Source organism: Epinephelus lanceolatus, chromosome 7 (assembly GCF_041903045.1).
Source record: "Epinephelus lanceolatus isolate andai-2023 chromosome 7, ASM4190304v1, whole genome shotgun sequence".
Lineage (NCBI taxonomy): Eukaryota > Metazoa > Chordata > Actinopteri > Perciformes > Serranidae > Epinephelus > Epinephelus lanceolatus.
Genome location: NC_135740.1, coordinates 28,586,014 through 28,600,513, shown reverse-complemented (window position 1 = coordinate 28,600,513; position 14,500 = coordinate 28,586,014). Strand labels below are relative to the sequence as shown.

Here is a 14,500-nt window from a genome sequence, read left to right as displayed (position 1 = left end):
CATTTTATAAAGCTCTGACCTCACCCGACCAGTGTGGGGCTACACGACCATAATCGTCCTGAACGCAGAAAATAGGAAGAAAATAAGAAAATACAGTCAGAGGGCAGAGAGAAAAATGCACCGACACACACGTCAAGTGGGTCAGAAGTGGTGATTGAGAGGGATCACTTCTGTGTGAGTCTGTACATTGCTGCATAATGTACTTTAATATAGTGGAGGTTTTGAAACATGAATCAGTTTTTTGTCCCTACGGCCTCTTTGCCTTGAATAATTTGGACTGACTCCTTCTATATGTGTGTGACAGGCTGCCAATAATGCTCCCACATATTAGCCAATGAACTGTCAACACCAGGCGAGTATGAAACACTTTATTAGTTTGCGCTCTGTCCTGGAGGTGTAGTTGACAACAGCTGAGGAATAACTTCACAGTATACAAATGGCGTATGTCCAAGTTCCACATGGTACACATGACGTGCACGCCTCGTGACAATGCAGAGGCTCGTAGCTCCATGAGGAAACAAGGCACTTGGCTGTACTGTACATCCTCTACACCTGCTGCTCTGACCCATAATCCCATGATGCCCGAATATTACTACACCCACATGTTAACACATCAGCGAATGAAAAGTTTCATTCATTATTCATAATGGAATCAAAAAGTTAACTCTTTCATCTAAAGTGAATAAAGGGATGTAAGTGGTCGGACAGGCAGCTGGCCAGGTTTTTTTTTTTTCCCCCTTCTTTTTGAAAGTGACTGACAGACGAGTACAGACGACAGCAAAACATGAATTTTAAATGTGTTTTGAAACAGTAAAGGGATTACTTACATTGATATTCTGTCTTTGTAAACAATGTAGTAAAATAGACCTGTACTGTAGTTTGTGTGGCAATAGGATTACGATGATGCAAAATGCCCATCGTTAAGCCCCACCACCGAGATGATTTATTTATGGAAACAATGTCTCTCATAAGTAGTTGGCATCTTGAGTTATGCACATTTTGTTGTGTTAAGATCGCTGCGGGGTGCTTTTAACATTAACAGCAGAAGTGGTCCTAAAATAAATGTGACTACACAGTATGCATCTCGAAAAATCATCTCTAGTTGACGTTCGTATTCAGCATTTAAATCAAATAAAAGATATAATTACACCGAAGACACAGTTTGGCAGGGATGGGCGACCATAAGGCCCATGAGTCTGCAGGTTTCCACTCCAACCAAACACCACAGTGAGTGATTTCACTGATTAATATTCCCTGCCAGACAACTAATAAGTGATGTCAGGCGGTGTTCCCTTTTGGTTTGAATGAAAATCTGGCACCACGACACTTGTTTTGCCCACACTTGGCGTGGGGACACTCCGCTGGGTTGCGAGATAAATCTAGGAGGTGAGGAGAGTACTAAAAAGATGGAAAACATCCTCCTACACACATTATTTTTTATTTTCTTCTCTAACTTTTGCTTTTTTTATTGTGGAAAAACAGCATAATTGATCTCTTCAGACCTCTAAAATCTATCAAGTAAGAAAAGTCTAAGAAGGGAACATCACTTGTAGTCGTGGTAGATGTTGATTTAAAGGGCTACCAGCCAGAACGGTTTGGATCCACTGGGTTCAACTCCACATTGAAATACTGGAGCGCTGTGAGTGTGAGTTTTACAGGCAGATGGCTTTTGAATCATGGCTCTGTGGTACTGAGGGGAAAAATAAATCATCACTCCTCTCTGTATTAAACTTTTCTCTGTGAAAGGTCCCTTTAAAGTGACAGAAAAAAAAGTACAGTAAAGGTCACAGTCTGTATTTTGGCACCTAATGGCAGGCAAGCGTTGATCTAATTTTCCCCACAAATCACATGACCTGAACTTAAAGAAACAGTGTGTGAGATTTAGGGGGATTTAGTGGCAGCTAGCGATGAGGACTACAGATTACAACCAGCTGAAACTTCTCCTGGTTAGAATTCCTTCATTGTTCAGGAGGTTTTACCAGGAGTTGAAAACAAACTGACCTGGTGATTTAAACCAGTGAAAAACTGAATAAAGCAGTTTAATGTTACAAATCAGTGTTTTTCCGACACTGTCTGGCATGTTGGAAACAGGCCACTAGCCCAGCACCTGCTAATGTGTGCTCACCTTTTCTCTCTGACAACCAAAGATCCAGATGTTCAGGAGGTTTTTACCAGGAGCCAAATTATCCACAGAGGTTTCTCCCTCCCCAAAACAAACAGACCAGGTGATTTAAACTGATAAAAATACTGAATAAAGCAGTTTCATGTTAAAAAAAAACAGTGTTTTTCCAACACTGTCTGGCATGTTGGAGACAGGCCACTAGCCTCGCATCTGCTAATGTGTGCTCAACTTTTTTCTCTGACAAAATAAGATCCAGATGCTTAGGAGGTTTTTACCAGGAGCCAAATTATCTTATCTTATTATAAACTAATGAAAACATACTTATTATATTCCGTTTCTGCCAATATATCCCCTTAAATCATACATACTGAACCTTTAAATTCAACAAACAAGTAAACCGCAGATGAGATACTGTATATGGAGTAGCAAGAAATCAGAATTAAAAAGGTGTCTCAATGCAACAACTTAAGACAAATCTGTGGCAGTTTGAGAAGCTGTGCGCGGATTAAAGGAGGGAATAAACATTACTAGACTTCATACATACACTTCTGGAATACTCTTTACAGGCTGATAGATGTGTTCACAGTGTTCAATTTAAAAAATACACTCCCACAAATCACAGCAATACATTTTGAGTTATTCTTAGCACAACAAAATGTGCAGAAAGCAAAGCTTGCCAAATGCATTTCCACAGCTCTGCATTAGAGCCATCACTGTTGTACTGAAATTCAATACAAGTTATCTGTTTGGATGTGATACAGGCTCCACTGGTCCGAGTTTTAAAGTGTGGGTGTGATCACATGCTTTTGTGCATGCGTGCCTGTTCAGAGTGACTCTCTAGAGTTCATGGGAGATGAAAGAGGGGCCCAAGGGCGTCTCTGTGGGCTCCAGGGTGACGTGGGACAGAGTGTGGCTTTGGGAGCGGGACAGTGAGTGATAATGGGAAGGAGGAGCTTTCCCCTGGGCCTGGCCCTCTCCCTGCTCTGAGCTCTGACTTGGCAGGGTTGAGTCTCCTGGTTCTGCTCCAGCCACAGTACCAGCTCCTGCAGCACCACGCTCCTGCTTGTGTTTCTCCCAGGCTGAGCTCAGCTTCACAACCAGAGCCAGCAGGTTCTTCCCCAGGAACACGGTGGACACACGGGGGTCCCTGTACCACAGCATACCTGTGCCCCTCAGGGCCAAGGTGAAGATGTTGATCGTGACCAAGCTGAGCCATGGGTACAAAGCCTCCTTACGGGGCCCCCTCTGTCCAGGCAGGCCGGTGGCCCCCAGCTCTGTGAGAGCCACACATGGCAGCAGCAGCAGGAGGGCGTAGCAGTAAAAGAAGACCAGGCCCTCGGCCCAGATGGGCAACCTCTGCTCAACGACTCCTCCAGTCCCTGCTGCAGCCCCACCTTGGGCTTCCCACAGCCCCGCCTGCAGGTCCAGCACATCCAGCAGGTCCACCACCACCCACAGGAGCCGGCCCCGCACCTCCTGCTTCCTGCGCTGCGGAGTCATGTGGTCAGCTCCCGTCAGGATAAGAAAGAGGGAGGGCAGGCAGATGGACAGCAGCAGCGTCAGCGTCTTCCTGGCCAGTGGGTCGGGCGGCCGACGCTCCTGCCTGTAGTTGTGGCAGACGAAGAAGAGCTTGAGCTGGAGCAGGGACAGGAAGAGGAACCAGAGGGCGTTGGCAAAACCACGACGTGGCGACCGTGCCTCTGACACCACGCCGGCTGACACGAAGCGCAGAGCGAGCAAGAATCCCACATCACCTAGCAACACTGCCGCACACTGCCACACGCCAGGTCCTGGAAGCCCACGAGCCCCCAGCATGCTCTGCTCCAGCAGGTAGAGGTCGACCACTGCCATCGTGCTCACTGTGACCAGGGTTGATACGCACACCTGGGGCGTGGGCACCATGCCTGAAAGAGACATACACACATGCACAGTGGTAAATCTGTTACATTGACAGAATTTAAACTCTACTCACATCGCTCCTCACAGTGCCATCTGTCCTCAGTAAAACCGACAAATTTGCAGGATAAGAACACGCTTGTTTTTCCTTCAGCACTAATTCAAAACCGAATGTAAAATAGTTCGATTCTAGTTGCTATGGTTAAAGACATTGGCTGCCTAGTAAGCAGTGAGCGCCCTTCATCTTTGGCCAGAGCTACATCTACCCTGGCTGCCCAAGCTGAGAAGCCTGTTAAATTGTGTTTTTTTTTTCCTCCAACTCTGCAGCTCTTTGAATTAAATAGACTTCATTTTCCATAAAGGTCCTAACATTGCTTCTTTTTGATTCTCAGACTTTCCCCAAGTTCTCTGCTGTTACTTTTTCCTGTGTATTGTTGTTGTCTCTGTTCTTTTTCTGTACTCGTCGTATTCATTATTAATTAATTGCGCTCAGGCGCAGCTAGGTGCCCTGTCAAAGCCTTTTCTTTGCCTCTATAGTCTGCCATGTTTATTCTCATACTGTGCTGCAGTCTTTAATCATCGCAAATTCCCCTCTCATTTCAGATGAATATTGATAACTTGCTATTTGTTTGGAGATGCGTTTGACTCGCGTCTTTGTGTGTACACACTGTGTATGTCTTGGAGGGTGCATGCAGGCAATGCTAATTTGCCTAAACATGAGGGTTCATTCTTTTTGTTGCGGCTCATATCTCAGCCACGGACAGTATAAACCTCAGTATTGACATTGCATGAGGAACGATCATTGACTTTACAGTGTAATCTAACTGACGTCTCTTTATCGTATTTAGGTGAAAAGCACAGCACAGACCAGTGGACTGTCTTTTATCTGCTCAGCACCACTCGGGGGTGTCAACCCCTCAACCGGATCGATGACATTATAATATAAAATCACTACCAGCTCAGATGTGTCGTAATGGCAACAGTTCAGCGTGATCGAGCGGGAGATTGTCAGCATGATTGCGGCCTCTGAGAAAAGTCTGCCAGTGAAAAGTGTGTATTGATATCTTGCCGATGGAAGACACATCACTTTCCTCACTGTAAGACTAACAGGAGCTCTGCCATCTCCTCGGCGCTGTCTGAATCATTGAAGAGGGATGAGGAACTCCACTGGGTAAAAAAAGAGGGTTTGAGATCGTCTGTGTGTGTGTGTGTGTGGAGTAGGAGAATGAGCATACGACTGCAAGTGAAAGATTAATAGGCCTCTTGGCTGTCTACATGCCTAATAAAGTGTTACTGCGTGATGGTAATAGTTCATAAATAAGCTCAGGGGGAGAGGGGGTGAAAGTGATGAAGAGAAAAAGACTCAAATGCAGATAGAAAGTGACTTCCACCCACTTAATATGAAGACATGCAGTTCATGCGCCAGCTTGGCCTGGATGAATCCAAATGTATTCATCATCGCGGCCATTGAAATATCACAGACATTAGAGTTTGTTCTGAAACAGATGAATCAAAGAGATGAGGAAAGGAACGATCGCGACTGATTAATCTGCTCGGAGGCATGGTGGGAGGACAGGCGTGGATCATGCCAGCATTCGTAATATCTGATTGTCTATGGAGCCTTTTGTCTCACCGCTTACTGCAACTTGATTGCCATTCCCCCAAAATTGAATGAATTCCACCAAGCCGCAGATTGAGAGGATATTGGAATTTAAATTTTTCTTTCTCGGGGAACAAACCCAATCAGCAAGGGAGGGAGGGATGGAGAAGTTTTACAGCTACAGTTTCAGCTGGCTTTCTCTCGAGGTCGTGCCTCTTAAGATATTCCACCTGCGCCTTAAATTTCACCCTGGAAATCTCCCTGTCTGTCAGCTTGTGTTTGTGTTTTGACTCCCTGTCAACCGCGAGTAATTTATTCTGTTCTGAGTGAGGGACTGGGATGACAGCCCGTGTGTCCACTCCGCTCATCAATAATGACCAAATTCATCATCCTCCTGTCTGGGGGAGTGACACTGCCGCTGACAAGGTGAGGCAACCTACTTCACTGTAAGCATGAGTAATGGCATGTAATAGTGTGTAGGTGAAGGATTTATTCATTTTTATGTTCTGATTTGTACTGAAAATCCTTTTTTTCCCCAACATCTTTAAGCTCGTGTGACCTCAGCGCACATGGCTCTCCCTCCATCTGCACCATGTGTCTATGTAATCATCCAAAAAAAGCTCCCAATTTCTTTGCAGCACACACTGACAGAGATAAAGCAAAGGGGTGGGGTTGCCATTTGTTCTCTATTAATATTGGGTGATTTCCAGGTTGACAGAAATCCATGTAGAGCAAAGATTAATTTGTCTACACCCACAGTTTATCTCCACAAACAGCCCCCCCTCCTTGGAGCTCCCAAATCACATCAAAGACCAAATCCTCCACAAGTTATCACAGGTGCCACTGGAGCACCAAGGGCATCGGGACAACATCTATGCCATTATGTGCAAACTAATTAATTAATAGAGAGCCAGGCAGTGTGCAATCCCTGATAATGCACTGCTGAATAATCCCCTCTCCAGACTAAAAGCCACATGACTGAAACATCTGTTGATTTGTGATGTAGCAGCCCAAGTGTTGCCCGAGGGTGGATTTTTGTTGCATTTTTATTTACAGAGTTATCACGTTATTTTTTTCTTGAAAATATCATTAGCTGCCCCAGCATGCAGTGCGACGTCTTGCATCCTCTGGCAATTTAACAATCTCTATGAAACGGCTTCTCTGCAACACCTGTTTCATAACTGCCCTATTAACAGCAGGTACTGTGGCTTTATCCGTGCATGGCTGGTAGTAAAGTGAAGCTTTAGTTACCCAAACCATTCGTCTTGCACTTGGGCTCGATCCTTTCTGGCTTGATTTGCAGCGCGTAATGTGTGTTTTTTCCTCCTCCAAGTAGAGGCGCAGTCGGTGACCAATAAAGTCTCTTTTATTGTCGTTGATGAGCCGCGCTCGGTGATAAAGTCCTCCTCTCACAGTCCGGGTGTTTGTATAGAGTCAGGCTGCAGGAGAAGGCTCATCTCGAGGCTGTTTCAGGGGAAAGTCATCGCCACTGCCACACCAAGCAGACCCCGAGTTTGTCGGAACAAAAAAAAAAATACCCGGCTCATACTTATCAAGATTTCCCCCCCTGTGCAGATCTGGCATGGCCGATGTCTCCGCGGTTATTGCAGAGGCTCGATGTGAATCTGGATCTGTCACCTCCCGCAGTGCCGTTGTCGGTTTATCTTTTCGCCCAGCAGCGGGGATCAGAGAGCCGTGCAGGGGCTCGCTGCTGCTGCTCGGGCGGGCTCCGGCTGTGCGGAGCAGCCGGGGGAAGTCGGTCAGAAGTGGAGCAGCATCAGCAGCAGCAGCGGCGGCGACGCGGCATCGTGGAAAGTGGAGAGCCGCAGCCCGAGAAGATGGCTCATGAGAGAGAAGAGAAGAGGAGAGGAGAAGAGGACGAGGAGAAACTCACTCACGCTGTCCGACTTTGGTTGTGGTGTTAATTTGTAAGCAGGTTACGTGCTCCGCTCCAGACCTCCCACCCTCCTCAGTTTCTCCTCCTCTCCTGCTTCACCAGCAGCTGTGGAAGTTAAGCTGGGAGATGCTATGAATATTTGAGAGCACCCGGTTACAGTATACTCATTGGTTATGGTAATCATGATGATGCCACTTGCAGAAGATTAGTTGCATTGTTTGGGAGCAGGCGGATACCTTATTTACCCTTCCTCGCCTGAAATTAGAGCGGAGGAAGTGGAGCGAAAGATGCTTGTAGCCTGTAGACACACTTAGAGCTCAGAAGGCAGATGTTACAACTTTAATTAGTCCTCCTTCTGTCTACTTACTGTCTTAGTCACACAAGGAAATCATCCCTCTGTTGCAGATTAACTCATTACAGCCGGCTTACTGCCGCTTAAACAGAGGGATTGGGAATTTGGTCCAAAATGAATCTTTTGGAAACTGTTTTTAAAAAAGAAAAGCTGGCTGCTTTCCAAGTTTAGGAATTTAATTTTGGCTCCTTTGTTAGCCACAGTTGCAATTTGAGGAATTTCATGGCGTCACCTCTTCCTCGAGGTCCTGCTTCTTCAAGTGTATCTGAAGGCGTTCCAGCTTGCACTTTAGCAAAGGCTCAAGTCCTCAGCTCCCTCGTTTCTGTGGCTCTCAGTTGTGCCGGGTTCATTTTAGACTGAGAGGTTTAATCAGACTGGTGGGGAAGGGGATGGAGAGTCATCTTTCTTGTCAGATTCAGCTCTGCGCTCCGCTGGCTTCCAAGAGAAGGAGAGATTTTCCATTTTCCTCACTTCAGCGTGCTTTTTTTCCCTCTTTGTTCTTCTTCACCCGTCTTCTTGTTTTGGCTGGCTTCTTGTCACCCCTCTGCTCATGTTTATCCCATTCTCTCCTCCATCCTGCTACTATCCCCCCATCTTTGTTTTTGCTCCCTGTGGGTGTGGTTGAAGGTCATTCTGCACACTGGCTCACTTTCAGGGAGGAGAGAGAGAGAGAGAGGGAGAGCGTGGCAGGGAAAAGGACAGTGAGAGAGTAGTGAGAATAGCAGAGGAGGGCGAGGGGCAGCCAGGCGGGCAGGCTGTCCACAGTACTGTGCAGTCATCACTTTTCGCTTCAGACATGATTGGGGAAGTTTGGAAGGACACATGGGGTTACAGACTGTCCAAGAATGCTAAAGGCGTCAACACTGAGTCATGCTCCACATCAGACCCGAGGCTGACCTCTACAAACATGGCAAACGCGGAGGACTCAAACCCCCTCACCTTCCTGCTTTTGGCTCTTTCTATCAGTGGCATCTCAGAGTGTGAGGTGTTGCATTGTCACACCCGTGATGGACAGTGCAAAAAGATCAGTGCAGCAGAAATGGAGTATCGTCCTTCTTTATTCCATGCATTTCTCGTCCTTGTCAAAACTTGGCGCTTATATAACCCACAATGCAACTCAACGGCTGACAGTTCAGTCTGACCCTGCATTCATGTTGTGTTGGAATAATCAGAAAAATAAGATCCCAACTGGAAATAATATCACATGAACGCCCCCCCAAGTCGAAACAACTCGGAAAGTCTGCAAAAATTTTGACTTGACGTCATGTATTCAGGATTCCCACAGTCACAGAACTCCTGGAAAAGTTATGAAATAATTAAAACTGTTTTCCAGGCCTGGTAATTGTTTGGAACTAACAGTATGTTTTGGAAAGTTGTGAATATACATTGATTTGATAAAATATGTCCATAAAAATCCCAGAACATGTTTACCAACACATGAAGTACATTTCTAAAATCTAGTGCTGTGGTGTGTGACTGTTGAAATGTCACTAGAGTCACATGATTGGTGTTTGCAGTAGTGATAGGCATGAGTACACTTGTTTGCCCCTCTCACATGTGAACATGATTTTTATATGTATTTTTCACTATTTAAGATGGGTTAGAATGTTGTGTATTGCTTCGTTCATCCCCTCCTTGCCCCGCTGCCCCTCTGTCTCTGTTTATCCTGAGACTACTGCTGTGGGAGTGTGAGCCCCACACCTGGGGACAAATGGTGAGAGTACACCTGCACACACATACACAGCGACAGGGCTTACTGTTGGCATGGCTCGGCTGACGTAACGTACCTGTTATTAACAGGTTAAATGACAAAGTCAAGCTGTTTCGATGTCTGTGTGTGTTTGTTGGGACCGTTAAACTCTGCTGCTGCTGCTGCTGCTGCTGCTGCTGCTGCTGCTGCTGCTGCTGCTGCTGCGTTAGCTCGTGCTACTTGGCAGACAGTTAACTGACTCTGGAGAGAGACGTTCATTGACAGTCCTTTATTGCTGCATCTAACCTATGCAAACGGCAGTGACAGAAGGATGGCTTTTTCTCATGTTAACTAGTAATTGGTTTAATGGACTAACTGAGGCCTGGTTGTTCAATAAATTTCCATTTCCTGTTGTAGGCCAATATGCATTCCTATTCTTACATTAGTTCTTTTTTTTAAGTACTCAAGTACTCTATTATAATTTAATGCCAGTACTTGAATATGGAAGATACTTAAAATGCCAGCTAGTTAGCAGCAGGAATGTTTTACTAGTAAGATGGCTAAAGTTAGCAGTTTGCTTATCCACAAATGCCATGGAAGTGTGTGTTTAATAATGTATGGCTTTCAAACAACAAATATAATACATGGCTCAATAAAGAGGCAGCTTCTAGTCCTGCTGGATATAGGCTCTGAACCAAAATGTTTGACAGTGGCAACATGGAGGAATTGGCTCCAGTCATGCTAAAGGGAAAAAGCATCAAGACAATCAAAAGGCTGCTCAACAGAGCACCAGTGTCAGCACATATCCCACCTGCTGTAGCCAGGCCTGATAACATTACTGCCTTGTGTCTACAGTGAAGACACTTTATTCATTATCCCATGCTACATTTGTGCTACAGTTCCTGTTGTAGGGCAGAGCACACTGGAGTAAGAGCCTCATTATTGCACTAATGATGAAGCTCTTATTAATCCACATGTTGCATAGTATTAGGTTGTAATTGTTAGTTGCTGTCCACATGTAGACTGTCCTTGAACGGTGGTTCCCAACTGGTCCAGCCACAGGGTCCAGATTTCTCAGTAGTCATCAGTTCAAGGTCCACACAGTTTAATATATTCAGTGTCATACTTGTGTTTGGCTATGTTGCCAAGCTGTTTTGCTGTCTCTCAGTTCTTCTCAAAGTCAAGGATGCTTCCTTGAGAGGATGGGTCCTTCCAAGTTGGGTCCTACAGAGGCTAGGCAAGAGTCCTTCCCCACATTCGATGAACACACATTGGACTAGGCCAGCTAGTGCCCAGGTGTGCATCATTAAAGAGATCCCGCCTTAAGTTCCAGCAAATCGTGCATAAAGAATTGTGGGTACTTCATGCCTGCTGAGGATACACACATTCATCCTTGACAGTTCTCTGAAGGAACGACACAGTCCTCGGCTGAATTTGAAGGATCCTTGACATTGGAACAGTCCTTCGGCAGGATTCGATGATGTAGCCTCCTTGAAATTCAGTTGTGTAAGGATCCTTCCTTAACTTTGAGAAGCTCCGTCTGTCAAGTAGCTGTCCATTAGTCACTCACTCTACAGCAGGAAACAGCACTTTAAAATAAAAGCTCTGTGCTGGAAATTTACTCTACTTCAAAATAAGGTGTGTTGTTTTTTTGACACATTTGTGAGTCTGTTGCGGTCATTTATTAGCATGGGACCATCCAAGGAGCACGTGAATGCAGCATGAAATTTGGGTGTGTTATGCTAATAGAAGCTAGCTTGTGACATCACTTGAGGCAATTTATCAGATTTCTCGCAGCTCCCTCTGGAGACACAAAAAGCTTTATACATCTTGTTTGCATATGCAGTCATCCTCCCCAAGACCCTTAAACAAACTTTGATGTGTAAAATCGATGATGTTCCCTTTGAATAACACCTTTTTAGTGTGCAAAATTCACTATTGTCCCTTTTGAAAGCTCCACAAACACACAACACAAACCGCCGCTTTCAGATGCTGTTGCATTTTCTTCTTTTTTCCAACCCCTGACTCTCTTTCTTTGTGTGTCTCTCCTCTACTTGTCAGCGTGTCTTGTGATTTTTCAGACATCTCCTGCGTGGAGCCTCAGCTGCTGCCTGCAGTTCGGGCTCCTGTGTTTCTGCTGCAGCCTCCACACGTGATTAATCATGTGAAGTGGCAAAAAGCACAACACTGTCAAGACTGTGAGGGGGACCTAATGGAGTTGAAAATGGGATGTTTTGTCGTGATGCAATCCATTTTGTTCCACACTTCGGCTGCTTGCTTTCTTGCTTGCTTTCTCCATGCCCTCAAACAGCAAATTCTTCTTCCAGTGCCAGGTATGAAAAAAAGTGAAGGCTGCGTCTATTTTAAGCAGAGATCCAGACAGCAAAAGCACCGCTAAGGAGTTTTGGCTTGTTTTGGTCGCTATAAAGATGATTCTCCGAATTTGGTTCGCTCTGTCAGTTCTGCACTCGGGCCTGTGTGAGCGGCGCTCCTTGGGTCTTTTATGCAGGTCTGTGTATTGGCCTCAGCACAGTTCACTGGAGACGGCAGGCGAAAATCGTTTTCATTTTCCACTTTTAAGACTAATCCACTGATTCCAGGGTGGAAAATCAAGTAAAATGCATGTCCAGCGTGAACTCGATTTATTCTGTGCGGTGCTGTGATGCTGCGTGCATCTGTGTGTGTGTTAGACCTAAACTGGTCTGCTGTTCAGCCTCTCAGTTACCCCCTCTGCAGCTGAGGGGTTCAACATGAAACCTAATCAGCTGTATGACGCTACAATGGGGCCGAATGTGATAAAATGCCAACAGCGAAGCAGATTAAATGAACAAGGTAATGAAGGTAATGAATGAGAGTGTTTCACACTAAAGAGTTTAATTAACCTCACCTCCCACCAGCCTCTCTCCCTCTCTCTCCACTGTAACACCTTCGTCTCCGTATCGCAGCCCTTCACCGTGTCGATTGCCCCGGGGCAATTTATCAGGTGGCCTTGTGTGCCAGGGGCAATTAATCCTGCCTCCTGCCCCAAGGCCTTATCCTGCGCCTGTGTCCTTTATCTCCATGTTTGCCACGCTTCCATAAGCACAATACTTCTCTTGACCTACTCACCCTCTCTTTCTCATCTCTCCTCCTCCTCCTCCTCCACTCTCCCTCATTTCTTTTTTTTCTTCCTTTTCTCTCAGATGCAGAGACACCTGCGACCACACACAGTGAACACTTCCTCACCGTCAGCAGTCCCTGGCAGCTTAATATGCACACATATCCACTCTTCAACTGATAGTCTTGTCAGATAGAAATGAGGCCAAAGTATTCATACATAAACATACACACTCACCCATATTCATGAGGACCTCCCGCGGCCTTTCGCGTTACTTGTCTCCTCTCCTGTTGTTCATCTCTGTTAAACAAACCCCTTCTCATTGTTCAAATATTGACCACGACAATCACTGGCCACATTCTGACAAGTTTAATACACCTCAGCTGTCTCTTTCTTTTCCCATTCCTGTCTCTGCTCCCCTCCCCTTCATACACACACACATACACACACACCATCCTGCCACACCAGTGCTACATCTTGTTAAAAAGAGTTAGTGAAGCTGAAAGGCCAATCACATTAACACGGAAGGAGTGTCAAAAAAGACTGCAGAGACTATGGTGGAAGGGTCAAATCAAATGGACACTTCCCAGATTTTAATTGCAAATGCCTAATTGCTCCCATAATTATGAGAAATAAGACTCTGCTGCGCTGATCTTGAATGGATCATATAGCAATTACTCACCACTGTCGCCACTGGATTTGACGGCGAGAAATATCTTCGTAGATTAGCGTTTAATCCCGGTGCCCAGGATCTCAGAAGTCTTTGAAGATGCACAACTGAATGTCCTCGCCCACAGTCGGCGTGGAAGGCCTCGCCTCGGGTGATGGGCTGCAGCCATTTTATACTGGAGAGCGCCCGGCTCTAATCAGTCATGGTGGAGGAGAGAGGATTTATCCAGCGGCTCGGACTCGAGGATGATTAGATGCTCAGATGCAGTGAGCGGGGTTAGCGATTTGGCCAGGGCATGAATGTTACTGTTCCAGTTCTCTCTCCCTCTCTCTTCCTGATAAATGTCATGTGAAGTTGGAGGAGCCAACCTTGAACCTTGCTTTCATGGCACGCCAGCCAGCCCTTTGCCGTGGTTAAAGACTGTGATTGCAATTACCAACATGGTTCAATCGCCATAATTACTGCAGTTAAACTATTAAATAGCCGGAGGCCAAAATAAAACTTCCTCACCCTGCCATCTTCGGAGGATGAGATGCCTGGACTCTCATTGAACAGCTTAATTAAAATATGATTACCTGTCTCTGGTGCATACTTAATTGTGTGCGGAGCTGAGGGTAAACTGTCTTCTATCCCCCAGTGGGTCCCATCCTCTTATTTGCCACTCTTTAGCCTTTTTTTTTAAATGTTTGTTTAAGCCTTTTTTCAGCAGTGAAGGACTATCTGGTCAGGGAGGCCGTGTGAAGTCTTTGCCTCTGTCTATCTTTAGAACAGCTCCTCTGTCTGCATAATGTCTCGCCGTTCGTGCTTAAGCACATTTTAGAAGCATCAGGCATTATCTCTGGCTGGTCAGGGAGGCCCTTTCATGGTATTGTGTGGCATGAAAAGGGCCATCTGAGTCGGTGGGAGAGATCATTATCCGACACAGGCTGAACAGAAGGGAAGGAATGGGAGCCGAATGTGTGAGGCAGAGCCCGAGGGTTTGCTTTGACTCATAAGCAACATCACAGCCTTTATACTAATCCATATTTAATTAGACTTTCCTTCAGTGCTCCCTCCTCGTTTGTTTACGCTTGCTATGTTGTTTTATGGGAAACAGAGGGAGGGAAGGGCACGGGTAGAAGGTTGACATGGGATTACTATTAATAAGCATGGGAGGAGAGGGAAGGTAGAGCCTGG

The 14,500-nt window shown here is 45.8% G+C and overlaps 2 protein-coding genes across 2 annotated transcripts in view; one reads left to right on the top strand and one right to left on the bottom strand.

The window, feature by feature from the left end:
* Positions 1-14,500, top strand: part of mrpl11 (mitochondrial ribosomal protein L11) — a 61,043-nt gene that overhangs the window by 29,971 nt on the left and 16,572 nt on the right. The gene's annotated exons all lie outside the window — the stretch shown is intronic.
* On the bottom strand, positions 722-7,520 carry tmem265 (transmembrane protein 265). The gene is made up of 2 exons (XM_033630560.2): positions 6,870-7,520; positions 722-4,026 (listed from the first exon to the last, which is right to left on the bottom strand). Exon 2 carries the CDS (start codon positions 4,022-4,024, stop codon positions 2,960-2,962), a length of 1,065 nt encoding a protein of 354 aa, XP_033486451.1. The 5' UTR covers positions 4,025-4,026; positions 6,870-7,520; the 3' UTR covers positions 722-2,959.

Excerpts from the sequence above, each read along its gene's own strand:
- tmem265 (XM_033630560.2), bottom strand. The coding sequence starts at position 4,024 with ATGGTGCCCACGCCCCAGGTGTGCGTATCAACCCTGGTCACAGTGAGC.